General features: G+C 40.6%; 1 protein-coding gene across 2 annotated transcripts in view; it reads left to right on the forward strand.

The window, feature by feature from the left end:
* The window catches only part of ACO2 (aconitase 2), a 43,796-nt gene extending 29,639 nt beyond the window's left edge, over nt 1-14,157 (forward strand). For both annotated transcript variants that reach the window (XM_075833589.1, XM_075833590.1), the window contains exons 8-17: nt 2,857-2,962; nt 3,050-3,207; nt 4,365-4,438; nt 4,576-4,687; nt 7,877-7,999; nt 11,576-11,731; nt 11,852-12,043; nt 12,903-13,035; nt 13,112-13,233; nt 13,396-14,157. In XM_075833589.1, the coding sequence (XP_075689704.1) occupies nt 2,857-2,962; nt 3,050-3,207; nt 4,365-4,438; nt 4,576-4,687; nt 7,877-7,999; nt 11,576-11,731; nt 11,852-12,043; nt 12,903-13,035; nt 13,112-13,233; nt 13,396-13,530 (1,311 nt within the window). In that variant the 3' untranslated portion in view covers nt 13,531-14,157. The remainder of the gene's footprint in view (nt 1-2,856; nt 2,963-3,049; nt 3,208-4,364; nt 4,439-4,575; nt 4,688-7,876; nt 8,000-11,575; nt 11,732-11,851; nt 12,044-12,902; nt 13,036-13,111; nt 13,234-13,395) is intronic.
* The last annotated feature ends 207 nt before the right edge of the window (nt 14,158-14,364 follow it).

The raw sequence follows: 14,364 nt of genomic DNA on the forward strand, positions 1-14,364 counted from the left end.
TTACCAAGCAAACTCTGCGCTCCAAAAGCCAAATAGCGCTCCCTCCCTTCTGAGCCCTACAGCGTGCCCAAACACCAGCTTACGTCCACATATGATATTTTATATCCGGGAGAACCCGCTCAACATTGTATGAGGTATTTGTCTTCAGTGGCACAAACTGGGCACAGCATATTGTGCATTAAAATGGCATATCAGTGGAAAATTTCAATTTTCACTTTGCACCATCCGCTGCGCATTAACGCCTTTGCGCACCATGACTTAATAGCATGTCGTGGTGCGGGGGATTATATATGGAGCGGGCTCATGCGCTGCGCCCGCTCCATATTCTGCAGGTGTCAGCTGTGTATTACAGCTGACACCCGGGACTAATGGACAGGAACAGCGATCGCGCTGTTACAGGAGCCTGTAAAAATGATATTATACTGCAATACATTAGTACTGCAGTATATTGTACCAGCGACCTAATGATCACTCGTTCCAGTCCCCTAAAGGGACTTTTGGGAGGTTTCCACTGTTTTGGTACCTCAGGGGCTTTGTAAATGCGACATGACACCCGAAAACCATTCCAGCTAAATTTGAGCTCCAAAAGCCTAATATTGTTTCTTCCCTTCTGAGTCTTGCCGTGGGTCCAAACAGCAGTTTATTACGACATATGGTGTATTGCTGTAATCAGGACAAATTGCGTTACAAATTTTGGGGTGATTTTTTTTTTTTTTCCTTTATTCATTGTAAAAATGAAACCTTTCTATGTTTTTTCAGAAAAAGTTGATTTTCATGGCCTAATTCCACTAAATTCAGCAAAAAAACTGTGGGGTCAAAATGCTAACTATAACCCTAGAAAAATTCCTTGAGGGTTGTAGTCTACAAAATGGGGTCACTTTTGGGGGGTTTCCACCGTTTTGCTTCCTCCAGGGCGTTGCAAACGCGACATGGCACTGAAAACCAATCCAGCACAATCTGCGCTTCAAAATCCAAATGGCGCTCCTTCCCTTCTGAGCTCTGCCGTGTGTCCAAACAGCAGTTTAGTACCACATATGGGGTATTGCTGTAATCGGGAGAAGTAGCTTTACAAGTTTTGGGGTGCTTTTTATTCTTCCTTGCAAATATTTATTTATTTATTTTTTTTTATATTTTTTCAGAAAGAAAGTAGGTTTTCACTTTCACAGGCAAAGTCCAATAAATATAGCAGAAGACCTGTGGGGTCAAGATGCTAACTATACCCCTAGATAAATTCCTTGAGGTGTGCAATTTCCAAAACCATATCACTTTTGGGGGATTTCCACTGTTTTGGCACCACAAGACCTCTTCAAACCCGACATGGTGCCTAAAATATATTCTAAAAAAAGGAGGCCACAAAATCCACTGGGTGCTCCTTTGCTTCTGATGCCGGTATTTCAGTCCATTATCACACTAGGGCTACATGTGGGATATTTCTAAAAACTGCAGAATCTGGGCAATAAATATTGTGTTGCGTTTCTCTGGTAAAACCTTCTGTGTTACAGATTTTTTTTTATTACAAATGAATTTCAGCAAAAGCAATAAAATTTGTCAATTTCCCCTCTGCATTGCTTTAATTCCTGTGACATGCCTAAAGGGTTAAGAAACTTTCTGAATACTGTTTTGAATACTTTGAGGGGTGCCGTTTTTAATATGGGGTGATTTATGGGGTCTATCTAGTACATAAGGCCCTCAAAGCCGCTTTAGAACTGAACTGGTCCCTGTAAAAATCGCCTTTTGAAATTTTCTTGAAAATTTGAGAAATTGTTGCTAAAGTACTAAGCCTTGTAACGCTCTAGAAAAATAAAATAATGTTCAAAAAACGATGCAAATATAAAGTAGACCTATAGAATATGTGAAATAGTAACTATTTTGTGTGGTATTCCTATCTGTTTTACAAGCAGATACATTTAAAATTAGAAAAATCATAATTTTTGCAAATTTTCTCAATTTCGGTGTTTTTCACAAATAAGCAATGAATTTATTGACCAAATTTTTCCACTAACATAAAGTACAATATGTCATGAGAAAACAATCTCAGAATTACTTGGATAGGCAAAATAATTCCAGAGTTATTACCACATAAATTGACACATGTCAGATTTGAAAAAATGGGGCTGGTCCTGAAGGCCAAAATGAGCTCGGTCTTGAAAGGGTTAAGGTGCTTCTTAGCAGGTTTTTGGAGCTGGGTTTTTTTTTTCTCCCCCTCCCCCCCCCCATTGGTGCTACCAAAAAAACGCCACAGTGTATTTCCCATTGAAATCAATAAGAAACTGCTTGCAGGCTTATTTGTAGTGTAATACGAGCCTTTTACGCTCAATAAAAAGCCATGTGAACATATATACCCTTATAGTGCACACTCCTGCACTACAATCCTTTTTCAGGGAAAGTGGTGGTACGCTTTAATTTTCTACCATACCTGCATTGCTCCGATCGCTGATCCCCCTTACATAACCGATCATAGCACCTGGTGAAAAGAGCAAACGAATTCTGATCGACGAGCTGTCTTGATCGGTGCTCTCTTCACGGCCCATATCAAGCCGTGTAAAAGGACCCTTACCAGACACAGCTCGGTGTGTTCGGTAGTGGCTGTGTCTGGTACTGCAGCTCCGTCTCGATCATAGTCCCGGGTAAACTCCATTACATCTATTTTGGCTTAGGATTATATTTCTACATTTAATTCTTTTTGCTCTCTTGTTTTTTTCTTCATCAGAGTTGCATTCTGTCACATTGATAGCAAAAAAGTTTTTTATTTTTTAATATTTCCTTTTTTATTTAAAAAAAATGTTGCTTCTTTATATTGGACATGTATGTAGTGAGTGTGCTTTTTTTTTTTTTTTTTTTTTAACTCCTTTTTAGCTTAAACCACACATCAATGGACCTTTTACCCCTGACTTGGCAAACCCTGTAGCTGATGTGGGAGCTATTGCAGAACAGAAAGGATGGCCTTTGGATATCAAAGTTGGTAGGTTGTGCTGGAAGACTGAAAAAGAAATAATAATTCATTAAGGCGCATGTTGATATGTAACCTAAACTTCTCTGCTCCTGCCAGGTCTCATTGGCAGCTGTACAAATTCCAGCTATGAGGATATGGGCCGTGCAGCTTCTGTAGCAAAGCAAGCGTTGGCACACGGATTGAAATGCAAATCTCAGTTTACTATCACGCCAGGTTCTGAACAAATCCGAGCCACCATTGAGAGAGACGGTTATGTGAGTATTGGGTCTTTTCCGAACGGCTGGCTCCTGTATTGTGTTGGGACTCTATTGATGTACTGAATTGATTTTCAGAATGTTTGTGTGTGTGTCTTGGAAATTAAAGAGGTTCTCAACTTAAACATTGTCAGATAAATGAAGATTCTTACCAAACCTGCTCAGCTGTTTATGTAACTCCCATTGAAGTGAATGGATAGAACAGCACACATGGCATTTTTCCATTATAGGTGAGTCTGATGACCCCCGTTCTGGAGAGGAGTGCAGGTCCCAGAGCTGGAATCCGCATCTGTTTATGGCATTTCCCATGGATATACCATAAATCCTTAAAGAGGACCTGCCAAGAAATAGTGAGGGCTTTTTTTTTTTTGTGACCCCCCCCCCCCCCCTATTCCAGAGATATGACCCACTGCTGTGTTGGCTCCCAATATGCTAATTTACTGTAGTTAGCCAATGGGTTGGAGCTAGCTTTCCTGCCTCTGATGCTGACCAATCAGCGCGAGGCATCTTGAGGATAGTTCATCCCCTGTTGGCTAACTACAGCAAATTAGCATATAGGGAGCCAATGCAACAGTGGGCCATATCTCTGGAACAGGGGGCTTCAGAAAATAAAATAAAAGACCGCACTTGCGTCAGGGAGAAGGCTCTATTCAGGACAGTTAACCAGTTTAACTTATAAACTGGTGACAGGGCCTCTTTAAAGAGGACCTGTCGCTAGGTCATATAAGTGCCCTATCGCCTAACTAATCTGATAGGTAATGTAGATGACAAGAGTTTGTGTGTGTTTTTGTTTTTTTATTGAGTTATGATGATTTTTGGTTTTATGCTAATTTGTTCTAAATGCTCAACTGGGTGTTTTTTGTTTGTTTTTTTTTCTTACTTTTGACCAAGTGGCCGGTGTAAAGAGAAGTGTATGACTCTGTCCAATCGGCATCATACACTTCTCTTCATTCGTGTCCGGCTGTACTCTCAGCACAGCGTGATCTCGCGAGATCACGCTGTGCTGTCACTTACTCTCACAGTAACTAAACCGGAGTGTTGGGGGAATGACCAGATATCGCCTCCTGGCTGGAGGCGATGTCTGGCCATTCTCCTGACACTCTGGTAAATTGAGATGTATTGCTGCTGGTTGACCTGTTTCTCTGTATTTCCTTTAGTCTGCCATTCTCCGTGATGTGGGTGGTGTAGTACTTGCAAATGCCTGTGGACCTTGTATTGGTCAGTGGGACAGGTATGTTGAGTTCAGATTTTTTTTTTGTTTTTTTTTTTTTTAATGTCTGTACAGAAGTAAATTTCTTGTCTTTTTGTCTTTATACAGTATTTAGTCTCTCTTTTTTTTTTTTTTTTTTTTAAACCCATTTCTTGCAGGAAGGATATTAAGAAGGGAGAGAAGAACACTATTGTCACATCATACAACAGAAACTTTACTGGAAGAAATGATGCAAATCCTGAGACTCATGCGTTTGTCACATCCCCAGAGGTATTCATTTTGTTTGGACCAACAGGCATACTGATGTGTGTAGTGTTCTAGCCTTCAGAAAAAAAGAGAAGGGGGATGTGATCAGAAGGCTTAAAAAAGGTTCAGAAGGTGTTTTTAATAAGAAACTAACGAGAAGAACAAAACGGCGCAATCTGAAATTAGTTCAGAAAATATTTTACTGACAGTAGTAGAAGCTTACGAACAAACAACAAGCAGATGTGTCTGGAAAAGAGAGGACATTGGCTTAAAATTTACTAAGATAAAAATGATGTGAACAGACTAGATGGGCCACGTGATGGTTTTCTTCCGTTAATCTACTATCATTTTATGTGAGGGATTGTTTTCAACTGCAAAATATGGGGCTAGATAGGGAGCAGTAAATAAATACTGGTTAGTGGTAACTAATTTTAAAGCTTTGGGAAAATCAAGATTTTATTAAATTTCTTCTTTTTTACTTGCAGTGAATCCACCGCAAAATCTGCAAGTTTTAAATGCAAATTTTGATGCGGATTTCCCCCTTTGCAATTCAAGGGCTGAAATCTGCATTTAAAACATGTGGATTCTCTGCTTTTAAATTTCTGGTGTATGTATCCAGCCAAATATCTAGAATAAAACATAAGAATGCCTACGTACTGTTTTTGTAACTTTTTTTTAATGCTTAAAGAGGCTGTCACCACATTATAAGTGGCCCATCTTGCACATGATGTGATCGGCGCTGTAATGTAGGTAACAGCAGTGTTTTTTTATTTAGAAAAACTATAATTTTTGACTGAGTTATGATTTATATTTGCTTTATGCTAATGAGTTTCTCAATGAACAACTGGGCGTGTTTTACTATATGGCCAAGTGGGCGTTGTACAGAGGAGTGTATGATGCTGACCAATCAGTGCAGTCACATAAACACACTATAACGCTACTCATGTGTCATGACAATGAATATACATTACCTCCAGCCAGGACGTGATGTGTATTCATTCTCCTGACCACTTCTGTAGCATCTCTGTGAGTTACAGCACAGCAGGCGTAGTCTCGCGAGATTACGCTGTAAGCTGTCATTCACAGCGAGATCTCGCTGTGCTGTGCTGTAAATCACACAGACGCTACAGAAGTGGTCAGGAGAATAAATACACATCACGTCCTGGCTGGAGATAATGTATATTCATTGTCATGACACATGAGTAGCGTTATAGTGTGTTTATGTGACTACAAATAGCGATTATAGCTATATCGCTATCTGCAGTGTAAATGAATGGAGAGAAGTGTATGTCGCTGATTGGTCAGCGTCATACACTCCTCTGTACAACGCCCACTTGGTCATATAGTAAAACACGCCCAGTTGTCCATTGAAATACTCATTGGCATAAAGCTAATATAGGTCATAACTCTGTCAAAAATGATTGTTTTTCTAAATAAAAAAACACTGCTGTAATCTACATTACAGCGCCAATCACATCATGCACAAGATAGGCCACTTATAATGTGGTGACAGTCTCTTTATCAAAGGGTATGTGTAAAGGAGGCCTTCACCTCAGAAGTGTGCTGAAAACCTGTAGGGAATATTAGTTTCCAGGAGGTTGCCCTGCACATAACAGGCTGCTGTTACAACAAATCCTTCAGAACGGAGGTCCACATTAAAGAGGCTCTGTCACCAGATTTTGCAACCCCTATCTCCTATTGCAGCAGATCGGCGCTGCAATGTAGATAAGAGTAACGTTTTTTTTTTAAACAAGCATTTTTGGCCAAGTTATTACCATTTTTATATTTATGCAAATGAGGCTTTCTAAAGTACAACTGGGCGTGTTTAAGGTTAAAGTCCAAGTGGGCGTGTATTGTGTGTTACATCGGGGAGTTTTTACTTCTTTTACTAGCTGTGAATGGAAGTGTATGATGCTGACGAATCAGCATCATCCACTTCTCTTCGTTACCACCCAGCTTCTGGCAGTGCACAGACACACAGCGTGTTCTCGAGAGATCACGCTGTGACGTCACTTCCTGCCCCAGTTGATTCTGCAGCAGCATCAGCGTTTGCAGGTAAGTTGATGTAGCCTCTGGTGCCGATGTGTCCTCGCTCGCTCGTCCGACACGATGCAGGACCTGGGGCAGGAAATGACGTCACAGCGTGATCTCTCGAGAACACGCTGTGTCTGTGCACTGCCAGAAGCTGGGTGGTAACGAAGAGAAGTGGATGATGCTGATTCGTCAGCATCCTACACTTCCCTTCACAACGCCCAGCTAGTAAAATAAGTAAAAACGCCCCGATGTACACACACAATACACGCCCAGTTGGACTTTAACTTTAAACACGCCCAGTTGTACTTTAGAAAGCCTCATTTGCATAAATATAAAAATGGTCATAACTTGGCCAAAAATGCTCGTTTTAAAAAAAAAAAAAAAGTTACTCTTCTCTCCATTGCAGTGCCGATCTGCTGCAATAGGAGATAGGGGTTGCAAAATCTGGTGACAGAGCCTCTTTAACAAAGACTAGCATTTTATACACCAGTTTTAAAGAAGCTTGATGGAGTAATATGACAAATTTTCAAGTCTGCAGCATGCCAATTCTGTTGCGGTTGTTCATAGCGGATGTTATACTTTACAATGTAGAAGGGATGGAATCTAAAGCAAAATCCTCACGTAACGCGTGGATGCCCTACCAAGAAATCTGCTGCATGTGTAGGTACCATTAGGCCGGGTCCAACAGTCCATGTGGATGAGGTTTTAATAAATCTCATTCACATGCTGCTGAACAACTGACTATTGTTAATGGACACTGCTCCCCCTCTGACTTCTATGGGAGTTTTTTTTTTTTTTTTGGTGTACATCCTCTGACCTGTGCATTGAGTCCTCTCCAGACTATGTCCATGTGGCTACTCTAAAGCAAAACTCCTCACAGCAGCAGCTTAGGCAAGATTGGTGCCCCGTACTCATGTATATAAAATATACAATCCCAAAATCTAGATTTGAGCTTCAGTATCTGGTTTTAATTGGTGAAAAAGCGTATTATAGGCCATTTTAAATTCCTTTTTTAAATACATTGACAGTGTTTGTGTGTGCGTGTTTTTTTTTATTTATTTTGCTTCTGTATCGTAGTCTGGTTTTCTAGTTCAATACAAATAGTGTAATTGTATAATGACAAGTTATGCAACTTTCCAATTATTTTTTTTTAATATATATATACACTTTGACTTCTAGATAGTCACAGCTTTGTCAATTGCGGGGACCTTAAAGTTTGACCCTGAAAGAGACTTTCTTACTGGCGCTGATGGAAAGAAATTTAAGCTGGAGGCACCAGATGCAGATGAGCTGCCAAAATTGGTAAATCTTTAAAGGGAATGTGTTGCCAGAAAAACATGTTTTTTAAAAAAAAATTAAACATTTAGTGTGTGGGTGATTAAACATTGTTCAAATTTTTTTTATTTTTTTTTGCACGAGTCCAGGAAATATTATAAATTATTTCTAATTTATAATACTACCCATTTTTGGTCACTAGATGGAGCTGTTCCCAAAATTGCAGCATTGCAACATTGGGTTAAAAGCCCTCGCTCTAGTGAGCTCTCAGCATTCCCCCCTCCTTTATCCTGGCTAGTGCCGGGATAAACGAGGGGTTTGAACGATGTAACCTCCTACACTGTGTCGCCATTTTTTGAGCTAACCCACAGTGTAGTAGGTTTACATACAGTAGTAAACACACACAAACACGAACATACATTGAAATCTCTTACCTGCTCCTGCCGCCGCGGCTCCCTCCGGCCCGTCCGCTCCGTTTGCTGCCGCTGGTGCAAGTGCACAAATCCGGAAGCCGCGACCGGAAGTAGTAATATTACTGTCCGGCCGCGACTTCCGGTCCACAGGAAAATGGCGACGGACGGCGCCAATTTCGAATAGGACTGTGTGGGAGCGGCGCATGCGCAGTTCCCACACAGACGCCGTACACTGCAGTTAATGGGACGGGAGCCGTTCGCAGTCCCTATGGGACTGTGGCTGCCGTATTCCATGTCTGTATGTGTCGTTAATCGACACACACAGAAATGGAACAAAAAATGGCAGCCCCCATAGGGAAGAAAAAGTGTAAAAATAAGAAAAAGTAAAACACAAACACACAAATGAATATAAACGTTTTTAATAAAGCACTAACATCTTTAACATATAAAAAAATAATTTGTGATGACACTGTTCCTTTAAGAATGTTACTTTAGTGTGTGTGTGTGTGTGTGTGTGTGTGTGTGTGTGTGTGTATATGTGTATATATATATATCACACACACACACACACACACACACACACACACACACACACACACACACACACACACACCTCAGGGAAACCACTGATCGCTGCCGTTATTCCCGATCGAACGCAGCATTTAAAGGGAAAATGAGAAGGAAGATACCCCTTGGATCGCGTCACAGGGAATCCCTGTGACACGATCGAGGGACATAACCATTTATAAGCAGACAGCCCAGGGCCCATTGAAGGACCCCAAGGCTTTCTGACCATTTTTCCTGTTATGGCATACTTGGGTACCGTATTTTTTGGACTATAAGATGCACCGGGCCATAAGACGCACCCTAATTTTAGTTGGAAGAAAATGAGAAATAAACCTCAGACCAAATTGTTTACTTACTCAATTAAAAATGTTCGCATACAATGTTTCAGTAATGTATAGGCAGTCTGTCATTTAACAAATAAGGTGAAACCTCAGACTACTTGTGAGAACTGGAAGAACTCCTCATCACTACTTACACGTCTGTGGAAGACGCGCTGTTATGGGGACGTCTGGGGATAACTCGCTGTTAGGCTATGTTCACATGCACTGTTTTCAGACGTAATTCGGGCGTTTTACGCCTCGCGTTACGCCTGAAAAAATGCCCCTAATATGCCTACAAACCTCTGCCCATTGCTTTCAATGGGTTTTACGATGTTCTGTTCCCACGAGCCTTTATTTTACGCGTCGCTGTCAAAATACAGTGCGTAAAATGACAGCTCGTCAAAAGAAGTGCAGGACACTTCTTGGTATGTTTTTGGAGGCGTTTTTCATTGACTCCATTGAAATACGCCCATAAAATACGCAGCGAAAAATGCGAGTTGCTACAAAAACCGCTCCGCATTTTCAGACTTTTGGTCACTGCATATGAACATACCCTTATGGGGATGACGCGCTGTTATAGGGACGTTTGGGAATGACACACTTATGGGCAAAGGGTATTTGCACCTTATTACGCTTGTTCTCCTTTTCCGTAGCTTGCTGTCCGTAAATAATAGGAAGCAGCGATATGTTGTCCTGTAATGGCTGGCCTGACTGTCTGCATAACAATAGGAAGCAATCCGAGAAGGTTGTAGGGCAGAACAAAGAAAGTTATTTGTTTTTTATTATATTTTGATTGACCGAGAGCAGAACCCATCTCTGTCTCTGTGTGGTACAGTTCAAGCTCCTCCAACTGTGTTGTCTTGAACAGGGCAGGGAAGTGGCTGTCAGCAGAACTTCTGACCTCCCCCTCCCCTAGCCGTCACACTGCCAGATGCCAAGCAAGAAGCAGAGCGTTTTAAACTCTCTCAAAAGACTTGACACTGCACAGAAATAATCCTTCCTGCCCCCCCTCTAGCCTTCATGCTGCCGACGGTACACAGATAAGTCACACAGACTGCTGAAAGACCCTTCAACCTGCAATAAATCCCTCCTGCCTTCCCTGCTGCCTAAATAATGCCATAAAATGTCTTTAAAAAAAGATACCTTCACTCTATAGAACGCAGTCAGTCAAGCCACATTTTAGGAGGCTAAAAACTGCGTCTTATGGTCTGAAAAATACGATCCCAGCTGCCTGTGTATGAGCCGTACACAGGCTAATGTACTGGTGTGTGTGTGTGTGTGTGTATATATATATATATATATATATATATATATATTACGCCAGTACATTAAAGTTTAGAAAAAAAATTAGGTAATGTTAAATAATAAAAAAGATAAGTCTCACACACACACACACACTTTTTGACAATAAACATTAGACGTCTCAATACATAAAATATACACATATTCAATATTGTCGTGACCGTAATCTGCACAACAAATTTTCTAGCATCATTTAAGATGTGTACGCTGTAAAAAATAAAAAAAACTTCTTTCACTTATTATTGTGAGGCACGAGGTGTGATGAATTTTGACTCCATGTGCCACACACAAATAGTAATTGACCCCATCATGTACCTCACATTAACCCAATGTTGTCCATTATGACTGAGAAACTTGATGGGGTTAATTACTATTATGCCTTATGCACACTAGCGTATTTCACGTCCGTGTTATGCGCGTTAACAAAACGGATGTCACACGGACTTATGCAATTCAATGGGGCCATTCAGACATTCAGTGTTTTTCAAGCCGCGTGTGTCCGCTGCGTGAAACTCCATGTCCTATTTCTTGTGTTTTTTTGCACCTGCACCAATTTATGTCAATGTGTGTGTGAAAATCAGACGGCACACTGACGTCATCCGTGTACTGTCCGTGTTTTTCACGCACCAGTTGCTAAAGAAATGAGAAAAAAAAAACACCTTCAGTTTTTTGCGTAAAAAGCGCGTGACATACGCGTAAAAAGCAGACTCGCACTGTACACTGATGCCACACGGAACTACAACGCAGGAAAACGCTGAGTTTTTTAAGTGTACAAAACTACATGGAGATTAAAAATTCATCACACCATGGGCCTCACATCAGAAAAGGGAAGAACTTATTTTTTCTTTTATTGTTGGCAAAGTATCGTCTTGGTATTAAATCACAATACTACACAGAGTATTTGTACCGAACTCCAAATTCTGGTATGGTGACTAATATATATATTTTTTGGCCTTTTTTGCATATTTAATGTTAAATTTATCTGTTCTATTGTTGTACAGAACTTTGATCCAGGTCAGGACACCTACCAGTACCCCCCTAAAGATGGAAGTGCTGATCGTGTTGACGTGAGCCCCACAAGCCAGCGCTTGCAACTTTTGGAGCCTTTTGATGGGTGGGATGGAAAAGATCTGGAAAACATGCAGATTCTCATAAAGGTAACACACGGCTGCCCTTCGGCATTCCATCTTGTTACTCGTAATTGTGAATAAGCATAAACTGTTTGAAACAAAACTAAAATTACATACATACATACATATAATTTATTTTTTTGACAGGTGAAGGGCAAGTGTACAACAGATCACATTTCTGCAGCTGGACCCTGGTTGAAATTTAGAGGTCACTTGGACAACATTTCTAATAACTTACTGATTGGTGCCATCAACATAGAGAACATCAAGGCCAATAGTGTGAAAAATACTGTGACTCAGGAGTATGGAACAGTCCCTGACACAGCTCGCTACTACAAGGTAACGTTTATATTGTAACATAACATTTGGGACCGAGAAAGAACAAAGGTTGAAAAAGCAGGCTAGCCTATGGTCCTTTGCAGTATCCATATAATCTGTTTTATCTCTTATTTTTTACAGTAGTGTGTTTTTTGTTATTAAATATATCTCCTTACTCAGACCAGAAGTTGAGCTGTAGTGTGGGGCATAAAATGTAAATGTCTCTTGTCAGTGGCGTTCTCTACTGCGAAATGTCCATGAGTGGGTGACAGGAATGCGTTTTAATCTGTGTTGCTCAGATAAGAAATGCATCTGGGTGGCAGAAGTGTTTAATAGCCCCTACAAATTCTGTTTTAGGGGCTGTAGGAAGATCTTTTAGATGCTCTTAGGGCCTGTTCACATCAGCGTTGGCTTTCTGTTCCGTCTGAGGCTTCCGTCGGGTGTACCCCGCAACGGAAAGTCAAACTGAAACCAGTTTCAGTCACCATTGATGTCAACGTTGACGGAAACATTGCTAATGGTTTCCGTTCATCACCATTCCAGCAGTTTTCCGTTTTTACGACGGAATCAATAGTGCAGTCGACTGCGCTATTGCTTCCGTCTGAAAAACTGAAACCTTCCGGGATGGTGACGAACGGAAACCATTAGTAATGTCACTGTTATCAATGGTGACTGAAACGGAAGCTGTGGTTTCAGTTTGACTTTCCGTTGCGGGGTTCACCCGACGGAAGCCTCAGACGGAACCCCCGAATGGAGAGCCAACGCTGATGTGAACAGGCCCTTATTTAACACGACTCATGACGGGTACAATTTTTAGATGCTGTGGATTACGTTATCTGACACAAAGTAAGGAGTTGTATTTGTCATTTATCTGTTTCAGGCACACGGTATTAAATGGGTGGTAATTGGTGATGAGAACTATGGAGAAGGATCTAGTAGAGAGCATGCAGCCCTGGAACCAAGGCATTTAGGAGGCAGAGCCATAATTACCAAGAGCTTTGCAAGAATTCATGGTGAGATATTATTTTATATATAATGATATTTTTATATTTTTTACGGTACTCTAATACTAGAACTATATTCCTTCAGAAACCAACCTAAAGAAACAGGGACTGCTGCCTCTCACGTTCTCTGATCCAGCTGATTATGATAAAATTCATCCTGAAGACAAGATCACGCTTGCAGGGCTTAAGGACTTGGCACCTGGAAAGGTAATGCATTCAGGCCAAAGTTAGTTGCTCATCTTGCTCCTTCATGTTGATTTTAATAAATGCATTTAGAAATTCCTATTTGTAGTTGGTGTGCACGATGGTAAATGTAAAAAAAACAAACTATGGATTTACGTTTGCTTCTCATTATCTCTCCTATTGCAGCCTGTAAAATGTGTCATTACACATCAGAATGGTAGCCAAGAGACCATTATCCTGAACCACACCTTCAATGAGACACAGATTGAATGGTTCCAGTCTGGCAGCGCGCTCAACCGCATGAAAGAACTCCAGAAGTAGACGCACATTTGCCCACGTTTTTCTTGCCACTGACGGAATGTTCATGCCCAGAATGATTAACCATTCTAATGTCTGTCGCTCAGATAAATAGCACTTAGACTGGATAAGGAAACTGTTTGTGTTAAGAAAATCTCCAGGCTTTTTGTTATTGGAGGAGCTGCCGTTCAGTTAAATTTGTTACGTGATTCCATCATACAATTTCTCGTATTTATTGGCAGTTTTGTTTCTTGTTCGATTGATCATCATGCTGCTGTAATGCTCTCCAGTCTGTAAAACGTTAAAATGAATCATGCTGCATTATTAATAATATATATTATATCTTAGCGCAGACTTGATAAGTTTAAAATCTTAAATTGGACATGTATTCCGTGGTCAAGTTCTTTGTGGCGCTAATCTACTTAGAGGATTCTGATTCCACATTCAGTTCAAATCAGACAATCCAGATACCAGCTTTTGCAGTATTGGATCAGCTTGAGCTTTTGACAAATGCCTAGCAGATGCTTCTTTTCTTAACTATCTCTGAAGTATGTTTGTAGGATGCATATGTGAGCCATTTTTCTGCACTGGTTCAATGTGTGTACTGAGCTTTTATCCATCCTAAAGATAACCTACAGAGCTTGTTCAGTTGTATACGTCTGATCAGTGTGTTGTAACAGACCTTTTAATTTAAAGAGGCTCTGTCACCAGATTATAAGTGCCCTGTCTCCTACATAATCTGATCGGTGCTGTAATGTAGATAACAGCAGTGGTTTTTATTTTGAAAAACAATCATTTTTGAGCAAGTTATGAGCTAGTTTAGATTTATGCTAATGACTTTCTTAATAGACAACTGGC

This window comes from Rhinoderma darwinii, chromosome 7, assembly GCF_050947455.1.
Source record: "Rhinoderma darwinii isolate aRhiDar2 chromosome 7, aRhiDar2.hap1, whole genome shotgun sequence".
NCBI classification, from domain to species: domain Eukaryota; kingdom Metazoa; phylum Chordata; class Amphibia; order Anura; family Rhinodermatidae; genus Rhinoderma; species Rhinoderma darwinii.